General features: G+C 42.3%; 3 protein-coding genes across 4 annotated transcripts; 1 reads left to right on the forward strand and 2 right to left on the reverse strand.

The window, feature by feature from the left end:
* Positions 1 to 903: 903 nt before the first annotated feature.
* Positions 904 to 5666, reverse strand: LOC114426285 (uncharacterized). The gene is made up of 2 exons (XM_028393584.1): positions 5442 to 5666; positions 904 to 4878 (listed from the first exon to the last, which is right to left on the reverse strand). Exons 1-2 carry the CDS (start codon positions 5617 to 5619, stop codon positions 3518 to 3520), a joined length of 1539 nt encoding a protein of 512 aa, XP_028249385.1. The 5' UTR covers positions 5620 to 5666; the 3' UTR covers positions 904 to 3517.
* A 1190-nt stretch (positions 5667 to 6856) lies between these two features.
* ska3 (spindle and kinetochore associated complex subunit 3) lies at positions 6857 to 10980 on the reverse strand. 2 transcript variants are annotated; one of them, XM_028393900.1, is made up of 11 exons: positions 10734 to 10980; positions 10584 to 10645; positions 10016 to 10187; positions 9504 to 9930; positions 9346 to 9407; positions 8767 to 8966; positions 8460 to 8675; positions 8168 to 8356; positions 7995 to 8068; positions 7634 to 7773; positions 6857 to 7116 (listed from the first exon to the last, which is right to left on the reverse strand). In XM_028393900.1, exons 1-11 carry the CDS (start codon positions 10849 to 10851, stop codon positions 6959 to 6961), a joined length of 1818 nt encoding a protein of 605 aa, XP_028249701.1. In that variant the 5' UTR covers positions 10852 to 10980; the 3' UTR covers positions 6857 to 6958. The 2 variants fall into 2 exon arrangements, with proteins under 2 accessions (XP_028249701.1, XP_028249700.1); XM_028393899.1 differs by having other exon boundaries at positions 9346 to 9410.
* Positions 10981 to 11658: 678 nt separating this feature from the next.
* LOC114426474 (uncharacterized) lies at positions 11659 to 15723 on the forward strand. Its single transcript, XM_028393904.1, has 5 exons — positions 11659 to 11687; positions 11793 to 11874; positions 11955 to 12144; positions 12984 to 13187; positions 14914 to 15723. The coding sequence occupies exons 2-5, from the start codon at positions 11822 to 11824 to the stop codon at positions 15652 to 15654; spliced, it is 1188 nt and encodes a 395-aa protein (XP_028249705.1). The 5' UTR covers positions 11659 to 11687; positions 11793 to 11821; the 3' UTR covers positions 15655 to 15723.
* The last annotated feature ends 34 nt before the right edge of the window (positions 15724 to 15757 follow it).

Raw genomic sequence — 15757 nt, forward strand, 5'->3', positions numbered from 1 at the left:
CATATCGATCGAGGACTGGAAATCATTGGGGGAAGAAAAGCTGTAAATCAGGTTAGCTACAAGTTAATGTAAAAAAATAAAGTGGCCAAAATAAAATAAAAAAAAATCTGTAATGTGCATATTAACTTTTAAACTAGTTTAATATTCCCTTAAAAATAATAAATATTAGAAAACTTTAGATTAAGTCTAAAAAAAAATATAAATGTGATATAATGTATAATACATTTCTACATATGTGCTATAATGCCATTTAAAATGGATTATTATAGCCATACTGATGTTTATGCCTGGTACATTTCTCCATATTTTGCAGCATCTGATCTTTTAAATCTTGTGTCTGTGGCGACATTCCCAACCCGGAAATCTGGCAGTTAAGCTGAAGATGGGAGAAACTTCAGCCATGGAGGTGTAGAGGACTAACGGCTTCTAGGAGTGTCAAAAATGTACATTAAACTCTACATTATTATTTAATTTTTTTTAAAAAAAGAAACAAAGTGAGAGGTCTGTCTTTTTCCCTCCTCTCTGACCGCACATATTAAAGGCGGAGCTTCCTCCAAAAGCATTTCTCCCTTTGATAAATTAAAAAATATATCAGTACATTACTCAGCCTCACTCCTCTCTGGCCTTGGGAAGGAATGCTTAGTAAAGAGCCAAAGACAATGAATCAGTGGGAAAGCAAATAAAAAGCTCTGTACTCTTATCACTTATCAGAGTGTCAGACAAAAAAAAAAAAAAAAAAAAAAAAAGAGGGGACAGCACACACAACACAAACAGCACAAAAATGGACCTGGAGCAGCAAGAACGCTGTTGCATTTTCCAACCTTTAATTTTTCAAGTCAGAGGAGGAAATAAAGGAGAAATCAAAGAGGTTACACATCATGGAAGCACATGCGCCCAAAACAATAAAGGCAAACACATGTAGTGTGAGAAACAGCTCAGGACTCACACTGACTGCTTTGTGGAAGAAACATATATATTAACCATAGTAAACAAATGTAAAAGTGTAGTAGCAACCTTCCTGCAAACTGTCTTTATTTCTCCTTTACCCGACAAGCAGCAGTTTGAATAAGTGATTGACTTTAGACATGAAACATGTCTGTCCTCCATTACATGTAGCCTATGTGTGTCTGGTTTTAGTGTAAAGAAGTGACCTAAGCTTTGACAAACGACGCTAAAATAAAGACATCACCGGCGGAGACGTTATATATTTAAGGAAGCCCAGGAGCATACATGACAAACACATGAAAACATTAAACGTCCATGGCAGAGAACATACAGGGAGAGACCTAAGAACAGAAGGTACAGTCCGAACCAGACATCGCTCACAATTATGTTAGAGCAACCAGTTGATTTGGGCACAAGAGCCACAGTTTAACCAGGTGCTGGATGGAATTTATTAAGAATAATCAATCAATTCCTGTGCGCTGTTCACTACTGGCTGATACAGTACTATTCCAATCACACTGTGGAGTGCACTCATATGCAAATAAAAACAAAGAGCAGCCTGAAGAAATAATTTAATTCTAGTTAATGAAAAGTTAGTCATTAGTATTAATAGGCTGAATTGTGTACAGCAAACTAAGTTGTATCATGCTCAAACACAAAACACAAGGTGTCACTAAGAGTAGAGGGAGTGTATCGCTTCTATTACTGAACAACAGTGATATGCTAGCTAATGTTAACCTCAGAGGCTAAAAGGTTAACTGCTGGCAGCATCATCAGCTGCTCCATCCTTATGTAGACGTGTGTCTTTTAGTGGCTGTTGACAACCTACTGATGTCATCACCCCGACTGTGCAGAAGTCTTTCTAGACTTTTAAAATCTAGTGTCTCCCACAGTGGCACAGCTGCTAGCTCCAGGAAAGCCAGGATTCATGTTCAACAAACCACAAATTAAAGAGAATTATAATTCCTTATTGAGGTGGAATAGATGTGATGTGAGACACTGGTATCAGCAGTGTTTATGCAATTCCTTTCACTGACAGAAGGGGGAGACAAATGTTCTGCTGTGTAGTTTTAAATATCAAGCATGTTTAAATACTACTAATCAGGGCAACCCTGGGGACTCTGCCAGTAGTGTGGGGAACTGAAATCTCAAAATGGAATGCAATAACGCAACAAAAAGAACATCGGCCCTGAACAGGGAGCACTCCAATCAGAGCGTGGGACCAGCATCGGGGAAGCATTTTCAAGAGACTCTTCTCTATGCACATTTTAACACCATGTACCAAACGAAAAAACGGTCTCGTAAAAATCAAATATAAATATTTGTTAAAAATTCAAATAATTTAAAAAAGCAGGCTTTACAAACTAAGGCACAAGGAAAGACTTCAAAACACAGGGTAATGACATTTAAATGGCCGAGTACCTTTTTTTCTTCCAGTGTGGTAACTACAATGCTCTATGCTCCAAAAACATCACACGTTCTCAGCTGAACAAAGTGTTGATTAAACCTCATCAGCACATTTAGTGTCAGAACAAACAGTGTTAGCCTGTGGGGAAGCCACTTTTGTTTAATACTTAGATATGGTGTGACTGTATAGAATTTAAAGGAGCATGTAAGAGAGTCTGATTTCAGTGCCTGCACATGCACGGCTTCTTTTTGTGACAAATCAGCAGCCCAATATAATGAGTAGCCTAAATCAATGCAGAAAAAGGTTCTGTAGCCACGGGACAGAAAATGTACACACATTGTTTTTCTTTAACAACAGCACTAAGGACATCTTTTTGTATTAGAAACATTTGCCATTTCTGCAAAGTGTTCAAAAATGTTCTTTAAACATGGCAAATATTGACATCATTGGTAAGCATGTAAGCCCAGTTCGGAACCATTGGGTCGGTTCCAGTTTAAATTTCAGCAGGGGGGGCTGTAACAGCAACGCCCTGCCGAAGAAGACATCTGACAATCCATCAAAGACAGGTGGAAATGAGGCGCATTCCTACGAAGAGATAAATGAACACCAGGCTTTTCAGGCTGGTCTGTGGGTGTATGGGTGTCTGAGCCAAAAAGGTAGCAGCCAACTATCCTGTAGTGACTGTACCTGGCTGACAAAAACATCTTCAAATCCACAGTCAGGCAGAGCTGTTATCATGCAGGATATTATCCGTATTTTAACACGTTTTATGCATCTTTTTTTTTTCTTCTTTCATAAGAAGGGAAGCTGCTTATCCGACAAACACACGTTTTCTGCAATGCAAGGACGATATAATCCATTAAATCAGCTCCTGTAGTGTGTGCTCTGTTGGGAAAACTTGCAGACTCTTGCACGACACAGGACTGGATCAATGGCAGTCTGTACACCTCAGCAGCAAGATGTCCAAAACCTAAATAAAAAATAAAATCTATTCTAAATCTGCCATTCTTTGCATAACTTAGTGACAGTACAAGTGGTTTCTATTGCGTAAAGAAGTAGACATACACTGAAAGAATGATCATGTGGTGTTGACACATGGAGAAGCAGTAAAGGGAACTTAAGTGCCTGACAAGCATTAAGGAGCACTAGGCATTTTGATACAAATCACTCTAGTGGAGCAGCAGAGATGCACAGGTTGTTTAAGGCACAGGCAACTTGCACAATCTTATCAAAGGTTGAGAGGTTCGACGTGCGCTCAGAGGCCGTGGTGAAGGGGCTCTCGACGGGGCCCGTGAGCATGGCGTACCTCTGCTTCACCATGGAGATCACCCTCTCCACATGCCTCTGCACGCTCAGTGTCTCAGAGGCAGCACCGTCCAGCAGCGAGCCCTCTGATGGTCCATACCCGCCTGCTATTTTGAACAGGGCTCCACGGGCAGCCACAGACTCGCTAATGTCAAGATCACGGCTTGCCAGTACAACGTCACCCGGCAGGAGCTTGCACAGAAATCCGCAGCCCTCTGCCAGGCTCTTGTCGCTGACGTTTCCCAGCACACCCCTGGAGACAAAAGTGACAACGCCTTGTGGAGCAACACCAATCAGGTACTTTAACACATTGTAACTCGTCCCCACACCCTGGGAACTTGAGTGCTGATGCTGCTGGTTGCCCCGGGAAACCGGCTCCTCAAAAGGCACCGTGAAGCAGTCTATGATGACAGCACAGTCAGGGTGTGAGGTGCGCAGAGCTGCTGGCAGGTTCTTCCGCAGCTCTGCTCTGGACGGCCAGAAGACCGCCGTTGGCACCAGAGTGGAGGACAAGATGTTGACCATCCGGTGGACTGTTTTGGTCACAGTGCCAATTTTAACTCCAAAGCGGTATGCCAGGTCTTGATTCCGGAGGTCCAGGCGGAGGCGCATTAATGTCAGCAGCAGCTGCTGGAACTTGGAGAGCTTGACGTTTTTCATCCCGTCCATGTGCGGCGCCAGCAGCCACATGACCGTTTCTAAGACAAAGTAGTTTGGTAAACCAGTATAAAACTTCACTTTCTCTGCATCGTTCCTTAAGGAGTTCTCAGAGAGGGACATTTTCTCCACAGACTCCCTCAGCGCCTGGTTCTCCTTCTTCAGGGCTTTCAAGATGTCGTCAAAGTTAACCGGTGGATCCGACGCCTGAGCAAACTTTCCTTTTTTACTGTCACTCACAGATTCCTCATCATCATCATCATCATCATCATCATCGTCATCTTCATCTGTGCCGAGAGAAGAAGATGCACTTTCCTCCACAGTGGGCTCCTGCTCTCTCACCCCCTCAGGATGGTCTTCCTGGCCCTGATGATCCACTGCAGCCTGACCCTGACCCTGACCCTGGCCCTGGAGGAACAACAAGGCATTGGCTGCCTCCACTCGCGCCTCCTGCTTGTCCAGGATCTCTAAGGCACCTGGCTCCTTCATCTCTGGGGATAATGGAGCTGTCCTGAACACAGAAGGAACATAATCTGGCGAACGTGGATTCTTCACCTGTTTACCTGAGGGTAAAATGAAAAAGATATATATGAATACCAATATTAAGGTTTGGACACTGTCCTCAGGACCCAGTCAACCCTCCAATACAGCAGGTGGTGCTATTGAGCTTTGAACCTGGTTGCCACCTGCTGTTAAAAATAAAATCTATTAAGTGTAATTGCTCTTTTTGTGCAGTTATAGTAACATTCTACCTCGAAAAAAAGAGAAAATTAGAAAGTTTCTTATTTCTTTACTTTTGCTCTAAAAGTAGATCACCTTTTATCATCTGTAAATAGTTCAATCTTCCCAAAAATATAGTGTCTAAAATGGATTTAATTTCTGTCTCATTGTACTTTTAGGTAAGCCATTTGTGGTTTAGATCATGTAAATACTAAGGAACGCATCCATGGATAACTCTAATAGTATGTAACATATGGCACTGTGCGTAAATCTTCTAATAACTTCGACTAGTCCTGTATGCAGATTAAACCCACATGAAATCCAGCAAACATTAATCTAATCTGGCTACACACACACACACACACACACCTTGGTGCTTTGGGTTTGAGTTGTGCTGCATTCGTACCTGAGATGAAGTGAGTACTACACAACCGACTGCCGTCGTTCGGCACCCAGCCCTCCCGGTTCACAGCAGCTATCCAGCGCTGCTTCCTCTCGGGGTCCCGGGGAAAGCGGTAGAAAGATAAGGTGGTGCCGGGTGTCCTTCTGTTCCTACAGCCTGCCACCACACATGTGTGAACCATAGTAAGACTACGGAGAAGCGTGGAGGTGCGTGCTGCTGTTTGTTGGGGTGTTTTGACTCCCAAAATGGTGGACGACCAGAGGGCGACAAAAAAAAAAAAAAAAAAAAAAAAAACTGTGGCTCCGTCATCCTCGGTCGTTTGCATTCGACGATTTGATTGGATCATTCTCTTGGTGACGTCACTGAAATTAAGATCCACTCTCACGCCGTGCTGCAAACCTAAAACAATCGCTACTATTAGCGATTAATCCAAAATATCCAGGGAAATGATGAAAACGGGTGAACAGGAGACCTTTGTACACCGAGGTGTGAAATAAGAGGAACAAAACAAACCATAAAGTGACGTTTTAGTGGCGAAAACGTCAGCTGGCTAACAGATGTTTAGCTAGCTACATGCTAACGTGGGTCACTCACAGGTTCACTACAGTGAAGTTTTTTTTTTAAGTTGGCTTAAGCGGCGTGGTGTCGAAAATTATGATAAAAAATTACACGAAACTTAGTAAGCACACCTTTTTTCTTGCTAATATGTGATTAACCTTTTTAAAAATATTTGCACATTTTTCCGTAGTAGCCTCTCATTGGATTTGAGGGCTTCTTCTATTTTGTATTATCTACTAGCAACATTTTCTTCAATACCTTCTATTTCATTAGACTCGGTGACTGTAATCCTAGGGCGAGCTGTTTAACTACAACAGACAAATAAGACACACCTCTTAATTGAGGTGATACATTAATAAATAAAGAGGTATCACATTTATCCCTTGTAATACACCATGGCATAGGTCTAGTATCACCTGATCACAGCTATTGAAAATACTTTCCACCTCTTAGAAATGACACAAATATGACACTTAAAGAAATTAAAGCATTTCCTCAAATCAAAATGAAGGAGGTGCATCCTTTTTGTCTGTGAGAATTAAACAATTCAATTAAATTTGGACAAACTTCACACTCTCTCTACCATCAGTACCAAAATGTGCTGCTCTCTGTCAAAGCTGCTCAAATTCTGAGCTGTTGCCTCGACGTCTTGGGGCAGAAAACTTGTTGCTGGGGCTCATATTCACCTCAACTACACATCCGTTTCCATTAATACTGAACCAAGCAAAAAGTAGCAGAGAATTTGTTTTTTTACAGAAACATGTTAAAGACTTTATTACATAGTGTTTGTGTTCAGAAAATCACAAAGGTGTAAACAGAACTATTTAGAATCTACATAAATATAGAAAGTTTATCTCTGTTAAAGTTCATCGACGTACATCTTATGTCTTGTTTTTGCAGCCTGAACTGATAGAAGTCTGAGTAAAACATTAATACCTTACAGATGAATGTGCAGACAAGCTTCAGATGTGTGTGATCAGTTTGTACACAGACGTATTCCTCACTCCTCCTATATGCTTCAGTCTCTTGAGCTCAGTTAGACAAAGGATGTAAACAGGGGCCGTAGTTCCGACACTGATAATCTTCCTCAGCTCCTCCATCTGAAGTTCTGATGGTTCTCCTGCAGAGGGCACCACAAACCACAGAACCATCAAATAAATGAGACAGCTGCTAGTTAAAAACATGCGCTTCATCTCGATAAAATCATTGCTTTGTTTTATTTGACTGTTTACTTTAACATTAAATCAGTTTTACTCTATAACCTGTTTTTGTAAATGGCTGTATGTGTTTAAACTGGAGGACATGTTGTGGTGTCAGTCCTGTATTAGCCGGGGTTTTGATGGTAATTTTGTACACAGCCAAAAATAGATGTTAAACTGATGAAAAAGAAACACACAAACTGACAGATCAGAACGGCTGCAGCTTCCTGGTGCAATGCAACAATGTGATAATTAAACTAGAAGAAACATTTGTTGTCAGTTCAATAATAAAAGAACTGTGTAATCTGCCAACATGAATAATTAATCATGTTGGCTACAAAACAAAGAAGCGCACTTAAACAGAAAATGAGAGGATTGGAGGCAGATATAACTGTAATAGAGGTGTGACTGTTATTTTTTGTGGGCAGCATCACTGACCTCGATGCTCTTCAATGAATTTGTTGATGTTGTTGACAGCCTTGTTGATATTGTGCACAGTCATCTGCTTCAGGTAGCTTGGTAAACTCTGGAACTCATTCTCTGACACCAGAGACAGAGTCGCTGCTCTGTGGGGAGGACTGGATGGAAGGAGACCAGGATCAGGATCAGGACCGCATAAACAAAGAATGGAGGGAAATAAGAAGATCAACACGAAACATGCAAAATCTCTTAATCTAAATCTCTTAATATCATCAATGACATTTTGTCATCCACAGCTTTAAGAAGGTATTGCCACCTTTATCCAAAAGAATGTTTTCTCAGAAGATGAATTTCTGGTTAGAGGAAGAGGTTTATTTACCTGCGTCTACCCTTTTCTGATTTGACATGTGTGTTCATTGTGTTTGCGGTCTTCAACTGAGCCTGGGACACAAGCTTCAAAGTAAACAAGAGAAACAGTATGAGAGAAATGCTTCATTTCTTAAAGCCGTTTGTTGGTGAAGGTGGGATCTACGGTCCTGAAGCAAGACCTACTTTACAGATGTCCTGTGTAACAGAAGTGAAGTCTGGCATCTCTGGGGTTCCGAACTCTCCATAGTTCATCCTGATGCGAGGAGTCCCCAAGCTGAACTCCTGAGTGGGTCCATCCAACTCCAGAATGCTGACAGTGGGGTCCTTTGTCATTTCTTCACCCGGATCTATCTTCAGGTTTTTGGCATTTCTCTGAAGGTAAACATGAAACAAGTAAATAGAAAATGGCCCCCTGCTTTAAAAAAATGACTGTTAAGCTTTAGGACGGAGATCCATTCTAACTAAAAGGTCTTACATTTTGTAAAGATTTTCCAAAGACAGACTCCAGTTTTGGCATCTCTGGGATTTCCATGTCTTCCATACCAAGGCCTGATATATCTGGTACATTGTACTCCCAGGTACACTTGGAGCCATTTCTTCCATTATGAGGTGGTGTTGGAAGTTCAAAAGTTTGGCTTTCATCATCATCATCATTAGCGTGTGTGTTAACAGGCTCAGGCTGTGGTGCACTCTGCAAACACAGAAAAAGCACACATGTTCACATTTTTTACTCACAAGACAACAGGTCAAACAGGAACACGTCAGATAAATGGTCTGCATACCTTATTGGTGCTGACCAGGCGGTTCAGGAATGGGGTCTGAAACACGGGGACTTCCGGGGTAGCGAGCAGGTTGTCAGGGCAACATGGGGATTCAGGGTCATTGTTGCTTTGAGCAGGCGGGGAGCAGTGACTGTTTGTCTTTTTGATCTTCAAATCCAGAGTGTAAAGCTCAGGCGGCTCCGGAGACTCCAAGGTGTCAACTAAGGATAAGAACAATAACGGCAGAACTTGTTTCACTCTAAACTGTTTTTATAAATGTATTAGTTGCATTTGCAATTTAATTTTTTGAACATAAGGTGGATGTTGTCCATCAGCGGCAATCATAGATCAACAAAAACTGAAAATAAATAAGATGGATTGTTGTAATTGTTTCTGATTTTTCTGCTAATATGGAAAGCTTCTCTGTGTTCACCTATTGTAAAATCTAATTTAAAGGTAAGAACCTGCAAGCATAATATGATGGTTGCACATTTTGGAGAATGAACATTTCTTAATGTTTAAATTTGTGCCAAGGACAGTGCTTCAACTAGGTAGGAGGTGAGGGCAGAAAGGGAGAAGGACACTTCAGCAGTTTCCTACCTTTTGTCTGCAAACTCTCTATTAGAGAATTCACTGGTGGTACAGGTAAGTCTTGTGGTGGTCTGCTGAAGAAGAGGACAGTCATAAAGCAGTGCCTACAGGCCTCTGTGCTTCCAGTGGAGATCATCACACACAATATGAATTATGCAGGGCTGTACCTGAGGGAGATTTCAGCATTTTTCCTGAACAGATCCATAGTAAAGTCGTTATTCAGACACAGGGTGTGCTCTGAGATGCCAAAGTCTCTCATCTGTGGCGTCTGTAGCTCGGCGTCCTCCATCCGCAAGGCCCATTTGGGGGTTAAGGCCATTGGTGGTGCAGGTGTTTGGAGCGAGAGCTGAGGGATACTCACCACAGGCATAGGGGAAACATCAGAGCAGTTTTTCGCTCTGGCCAAAGCTCTCTTCAAATCTATCTCTGACAGACCAAAGTCAGCGGGCTGTGGGGTTTTCAGTATATCAACGATTGGTGGTTCCACTTTGGGAGGTGATGACAAGTCATTTCCTTCATCCTCCTCTCTGCTTCCCTCTTCTGCTGAGTTAGTTTCATCCTCATCTTCATGCTCCACCTCTGCAACTTTTGGCTCTGTGTAGAAAAAAAAAATCAATTTAAATACACGTTAGTGTTGTCTTCAGAAAAGAATTGCTTGGTGAGGTATAACACTACTTACTAGTAGGTAACTTTGTTGTGCCAGGAGCTTGATAGCCATACTTGTCCCACTGTTGCTTCAGAGCCTGGATGTCCTTGGAGACCTTCTGCTCAATCACTGTACACGCCTTAATGAATTTGCCCACATCGCTTGCTCGTGCTTTCTGCTGTGCCAAATGACCCTGGATCTCCCCCTGCATAAGTAAAGCACACAGGCCATAAGTGTGCTACTCAACAGGCCCATATAGTATTTCAGAATTTTAGTACATGTGATAATATGATCCTCTAGTATGATTTATATTGTGCTGATATGTTTTTAAGATTAACAACATAATTTCTATTTTTGAGTTGTTTGTGTAGCAAAATCTGGGTCTTCCCTTATTTTATCTTGTGTCCATGAGAATAAGGACCAGTGGAGGCACTATGTAAACAACCTATTGACATCTCGTAAATAATACAATAATGGCATGTGGGTTACTATATAATGGGCTTTTAATGCTAGCTTTTCACGTAACTTTATGTGGATTACTTGTCTGATCTGAATGCTTCTCCCCGTTTAAACTGGTTGGTGTATTCAGAGTCTGATGTACCTTTGTGTTCCCGACGTCAGAGTTCAGTTCATGATAAACCTGGATCGCTTTCGCTGCGGCTTCTAAAAACAAAGCAGTTTATGTGAACATCGAGCAGAGAGAGAAATCATTTCTAAGAGCTTTTTTTAAGGAATAGTTTGGATCACTCACCGCTGTCATCCTCCCTGTTGTTGCGGTTTTCAAATGAGTCCTGCAATTTAGCAGTTTCAGACTCCAGTGTCTTCGCCAACTTTTTCAGTTTAGCGAAGAACTGCGTTGTCGAGTCCATTTTAGATAAAGGTTCGAGTTAATGCATAAAACTTCTTCAGTTACTCTGCAATGCTAAAACGTTTGTCCACTATCTTCCATCTGACAGGAAAAATACTCCTTTATTATTTTATTTTGGCGCCTCTTTCGCTGGAGCGGAAGTGTCGGTCTACTTCTTCTTCTTTGGTTTTAGATGCTTGACGTTCAAATGTATTTCCTTGCGCCCCCCTGTGGTGACACTCGAGGTTTTTGTATTTAACATTAAAGTGCATGTTCTGCATTTCTGGAACAGACAGGTCTTTAAAGTAGTTTTTAAGACATTTTTATTTGACAGGGGAACATAAATATATATTATAAGTAGTACATATTAATGTATTAGAATATTTATATAGTAGAAAAGAACTGTTTTAAAATTGTTAAACTCCAGGTCACTTCATTCTAAAGGCTTCAGTATCCGTTTTTATATTATTAGTCTTTAGGTGTCAGTAATTATTGGCTTAACATGACACTGAAAAAAACAGTAAGGTCAAATAATAAAGGTCCTGATGCAGACGGAGCTGTTGTCGACCTGAGGGAAGAGAATTAGAGGACGGTATGAACAAAATGAGATTCTCATGTTTACAATAATAAATGTATCAGCACAGAACACTCAACATTATTTCCATTTTTGACATGTAGATGGTTAGAGTAGTAAACTGTAAAATTAATCCTTACATTTGCATGCATCATTTTTCCTTGCTGTTCAAGGAGTTGCTGGTTGACAGATCTTATCAGACACCATGTTGGCTGAGGACAGTGTATAAATAGTGGAGAAATTGTGAAGGTCAGTACAAACCACCTGCACACCAAGTAACAGAGGTGAGGTGTGAAAAGAATGTGGTGTGCCTTCATTTTGATCCTGTGAACAGATTATTTACATACATTTATGATCTAAACATTCAAACCGTTTGTCTTTCTCCACAGCTAATTTTTCAGAGTGCAGCTCAGGAGCCATGGCGATGTTTGGAAAGGTTTTGGAGCCAGTAGGCTACATGCAGACTGTGAGGTGAGTTTTTGAGCATTATATGCTGGACGATCTACTGTCCCTTTGGATAAAGTGAACCAGGAGTGTGTCTCTGTGCTCAGGGTCCTGGTTCAGGATATCTGCTCCTATCTGGGTGGCAGTGCCACAGCAGAGGAGGCTGAGGTGGCCAAGAAGAACCTGGACAACATCGATCAGGAGCTGGGAGCTTCGTGTCACGGCCTGCTGGAGGACCAGGAGGTCCACCAGCTGGAGGACGACCTGGCTGTGGTCTACTACCAGCTGGGCACTGCGGTAAGGAAACTGTACCTGAATGAAAGCAGAGACACTTTATTGTCAGCTTCACTTTTCGTTTTCCAAGATGAAGAGTGTCTCATCAAGCTGTAGACTACAGGGTTAAAACAGGCGACATGTGGAGGACGGCCTGAGGAGTAAGAAGAATTTAAAACAAGCGCTCTGCCAAAACCTGATGCGTGACTGGGACTGAACTCATCATGCTGAGTGTGTTACATAAATGTGAACTGTGAACAGATGTATGATTGAAGCATCTGTTTAGTTTGACCAGACTCAGTATTAACAGGCTTATGACTTTTATGGCATTTATTTTTAGCATCAATTTGATGATATAAGTTTTAAAGTATTTTAATTTGGGTTTTTCTGGTGTGTACAAATGAGGATAATTGAGGTAGGTGAGTGCAAACTATCCAAAACACAAGAAGATGCTCATATTTAGCCTAATTAAAGTGACCATATGGTGGGGGGGTCGAGTGGATTAGCAGCACAATCATTGACTTTACATCAGAATCCTCAGATTTTTTTTTTTAAAAAAGACACACAGACACACACAGGCAAGTGCTTCAGTAAACACATTTTATGGGTCAACAATGCACCCATCTCTTGCACTATATTCACACAGCCACAGGAGGTCACCAGACACCGATGAGGACATTCAATTAATCCGCCTGACTGGACACTGCAGGGGGACACAAGGACATAAGAATTAGTGATTTATCTAGATACAAAATTAGTGCACAGGATGTTTTTCAGGAGATTACGAACAACAAAGAGGTTTCTTACTGAAAACTAAAGACGTGTCAGATAAATGCACTTTCCGTCTCTTTGGCTCCTTTCAGGTGAGGGCTCAGTCACAATTCACCAAGAGGGAGACGGAGGTGTTCCTGCAGTACGTGCAGGACTACCGTCTGGAGAGGCAGCTGACGGCGCTCTATAACCGCCTGATGGGGGTGTCGGTGCTGACTGACCAGCCCACACTGCTGGAGGAGCTGATACTAACCCGCAAGCCCAAACGCTGGGAGCTGAGGGAGTTCTGCATCAAGGTTGGTGAAGGTGCAGAGCTCAGTGAGGGTGGGGAGGAGAGGGCCTTTGTGATTAACTCACTTCCCTACAGGGGGTCATTAAAGTTTCATTTTCTCTTATTTTACGAGTCATTATGAGGAGGCACGCAAGCCTGAGGTGACACAACAATCTAACAAGCTTCTGTGCACACACAGCCGTGTGCTTCGTACCTTTGTGAGGACCGGTACTCACATAATGAATTCTCTGACCCCCTACCCTAACCTTGGCCCTAGAATCCAGTATAAACCCTCAAAAAGCTCTTTGAAGATCTGTCCTCGCTTACTCTCTGTGTCCTCACTTCCCAAGGTCTAAAACTTTATATGGTCCTCACAAACACAGATATACAAGAAACACACACACAAACACCAAAGAACACTGCTTTAAAAACTGGAACATTACTACATCAGAAATGAGAATGTGTCTTTTCATAAAAATAATGCAAATATCCCCCCTGAGAGCTGCATTAGGAGTAAAATGCACAGCTGTACTGGATTAAAAATTCAGTTTGCGGACCAAAAAGATGAATGTGACAGAAAACATGGAGGTCCTGTGGGGAATGGAGCTCGCTGCATCTATCTTCTTGGTATGAAAATAAACTGAATATTTAATTCAGCAGAGCTGTGACCTTCTGTTGTCTTTCTTCTGAGCTGAGTTGGCAAATTCCCTTTTTTTTGCTGTTTGTATGTTTTTTGATGCACTAAAAAAGAGAAACAACGGAATGAAGCATCGTGCATTCGAGTGTTGCAGATTTGAAGGAGCACATTTTGCACATTTTTCCAAAGTGCTCATGTACAAATGAGTCAATGGTCACTGTGTGTCCATTAGTCCATCTGTCATTCCCCTTTGGCAAGACACATTGCGCCCCCCCCCTTCAGCATAGTGGCCAATCACTTTGAGAGGAACTGGACCTTAGACTGCAGCAGGCCTGTTTCTTATGTAAAAGCAATTATATAATTATCTTTAATTTTAAGCACGACCTGTGCTGCATGCCTTTGCCCCTCTCACACGTTATATATGTGAAAAATTGTTTTAAGGGTAGTGTAAGGCTTCATCTGTTGCCAGTCCCTGCTGTATAAAGACGAGTTTTCATCCTCGAAACTCAAATCAGTCCAGAGTCCACTTATTTAAAGGGCTTAAGTGAGAGCCAAACTTGATGGATTAGTGTTAATGCTGGAGCAGTTTCTGCTTAAAAATGTTGCTGAAGCGAATAATTTGTTTGTGCGCTGCTCTTTTTAAGGCCTGATTTGCATAAATACGCTTATATAAAAACATAGTGCTTTCACTGAAGCGCAAGGAATGTGTAAATGTGCCCTCATGGTGGTAACTTTCACTTTGAGAGAAGGGCTTTTTGTGTAATCGGCAGAACTTGACCTTCTTAAGCAAAGGAAACATACCTCTGTTTGTTTAACCTTAAGGATCTTATCATAAAGAATAATCATGTTTGATAAGAAAATCATAAGTGTACTGTTCAGACAGGGGCTACATGCGCACTAACAACCTTTCATAAATCTGTCTTTACTCAAAGTTTGTGAAACCTACATGGTTTATTTTCAGGAGGCAAGAGAGAGAGAGAGGAGCTCGGAAAAATCCCCAGATTAGTTTGTGCGCAACTCAAGATAATACTTAAAACAAGGAAATAAAAAAATGATGCTAAATAAGAATTGAATTTGTGAATTTAAGACATTCAGGTCTCTATTTTTTCCATAGATAAATTTTGTCCTGGGCACCAGTCTGCTCTGCCTCTTCACTCACGCGTCTCTGACAGGCCGAGACCAGGCTCTGCTAATGAAAAGCTGGTCTGACCGCATGGGCGCCCTCTACAGGAGAATGAAGAACACAGGAGGCCGCTGTTTAGGCTACTTCCTGGAGCAGGCGGAAGTCGACATCCGGCAGCAGCTTCAGGAGGCCGTGCAGAACCGTGCTCCACCAGAGGAGGCAGCAGCGAGCATTCTGAAGACCCTGGAGAAGAACTACGATTGGTTGCGCTGGGCGGTGATGCTCCACCCCGCTGTGGGGTCTGTGGAGGACAATAAGGATGAGGAGATGCAGGAGGACCAGGATGCACCACCAACAACAACAGAACAGCAGTCCAGCAACTTCCTTTCTGTGGCTTCTGAAGCTCCAATCCCCCATGTGGTGGTGTGCTACCGCGACACGCCCACTTCGCTGGACAAAAGCCGCATCCACCAGCTCATCGTAGACCTGGAGTGGAAGATCCCCAACCCACCACCTGAGGTCTATGCCTCCATCGAGGAAGACCCGGACACGGCACGATGCTACCTGGCATCACGCATGCTGAAGAAGCTGCAGGAGGGGTTAGGATCTGGTGTGGCCGTCCATGTGGTGCCAGGCCGAATGGAGATGAAGTGCAACTTCCCTCCAGCCTCCTACTACCTCTACGAGTACAAACACCGGCTGGCCTCAGGCACCGTGTGCATATTTGGATGAAGAGAATGTATTACATCATGTTACACTATCATCGTTTTATTTGTGGCATTCACAGTATACTCCTGAAATAAATGGGATTTTGGAGAACATGTGAGCTTGATTA

This window comes from Parambassis ranga, chromosome 21 (assembly GCF_900634625.1).
Source record: "Parambassis ranga chromosome 21, fParRan2.1, whole genome shotgun sequence".
NCBI classification, from domain to species: domain Eukaryota; kingdom Metazoa; phylum Chordata; class Actinopteri; family Ambassidae; genus Parambassis; species Parambassis ranga.

What these genes read in the sequence shown, in the direction of transcription:
- LOC114426285 (XM_028393584.1), bottom strand. Translation starts at nt 5,619, where the DNA reads ATGGTTCACACATGTGTGGTGGCAGGCTGTAGGAACAGAAGGACACCC. An exon ending in TAGTACTCACTTCATCTCAG is followed by an intron (nt 4,879 to 5,441) that starts GTACGAATGCAG and finishes TTTTACCCTCAG; the next exon opens with GTAAACAGGTGAAGAATCCA.
- ska3 (XM_028393899.1), bottom strand. Translation starts at nt 10,851, where the DNA reads ATGGACTCGACAACGCAGTTCTTCGCTAAACTGAAAAAGTTGGCGAAG. An exon ending in AGAGAGTTTGCAGACAAAAG is followed by an intron (nt 8,967 to 9,345) that starts GTAGGAAACTGC and finishes TCTTATCCTTAG; the next exon opens with TTGACACCTTGGAGTCTCCG. An exon ending in TTACACAGGACATCTGTAAA is followed by an intron (nt 8,069 to 8,167) that starts GTAGGTCTTGCT and finishes TTTACTTTGAAG; the next exon opens with CTTGTGTCCCAGGCTCAGTT.
- LOC114426474 (XM_028393904.1), top strand. Translation starts at nt 11,822, where the DNA reads ATGGCGATGTTTGGAAAGGTTTTGGAGCCAGTAGGCTACATGCAGACT. An exon ending in GGCTACATGCAGACTGTGAG is followed by an intron (nt 11,875 to 11,954) that starts GTGAGTTTTTGA and finishes CTCTGTGCTCAG; the next exon opens with GGTCCTGGTTCAGGATATCT. An exon ending in ACTACCAGCTGGGCACTGCG is followed by an intron (nt 12,145 to 12,983) that starts GTAAGGAAACTG and finishes GGCTCCTTTCAG; the next exon opens with GTGAGGGCTCAGTCACAATT.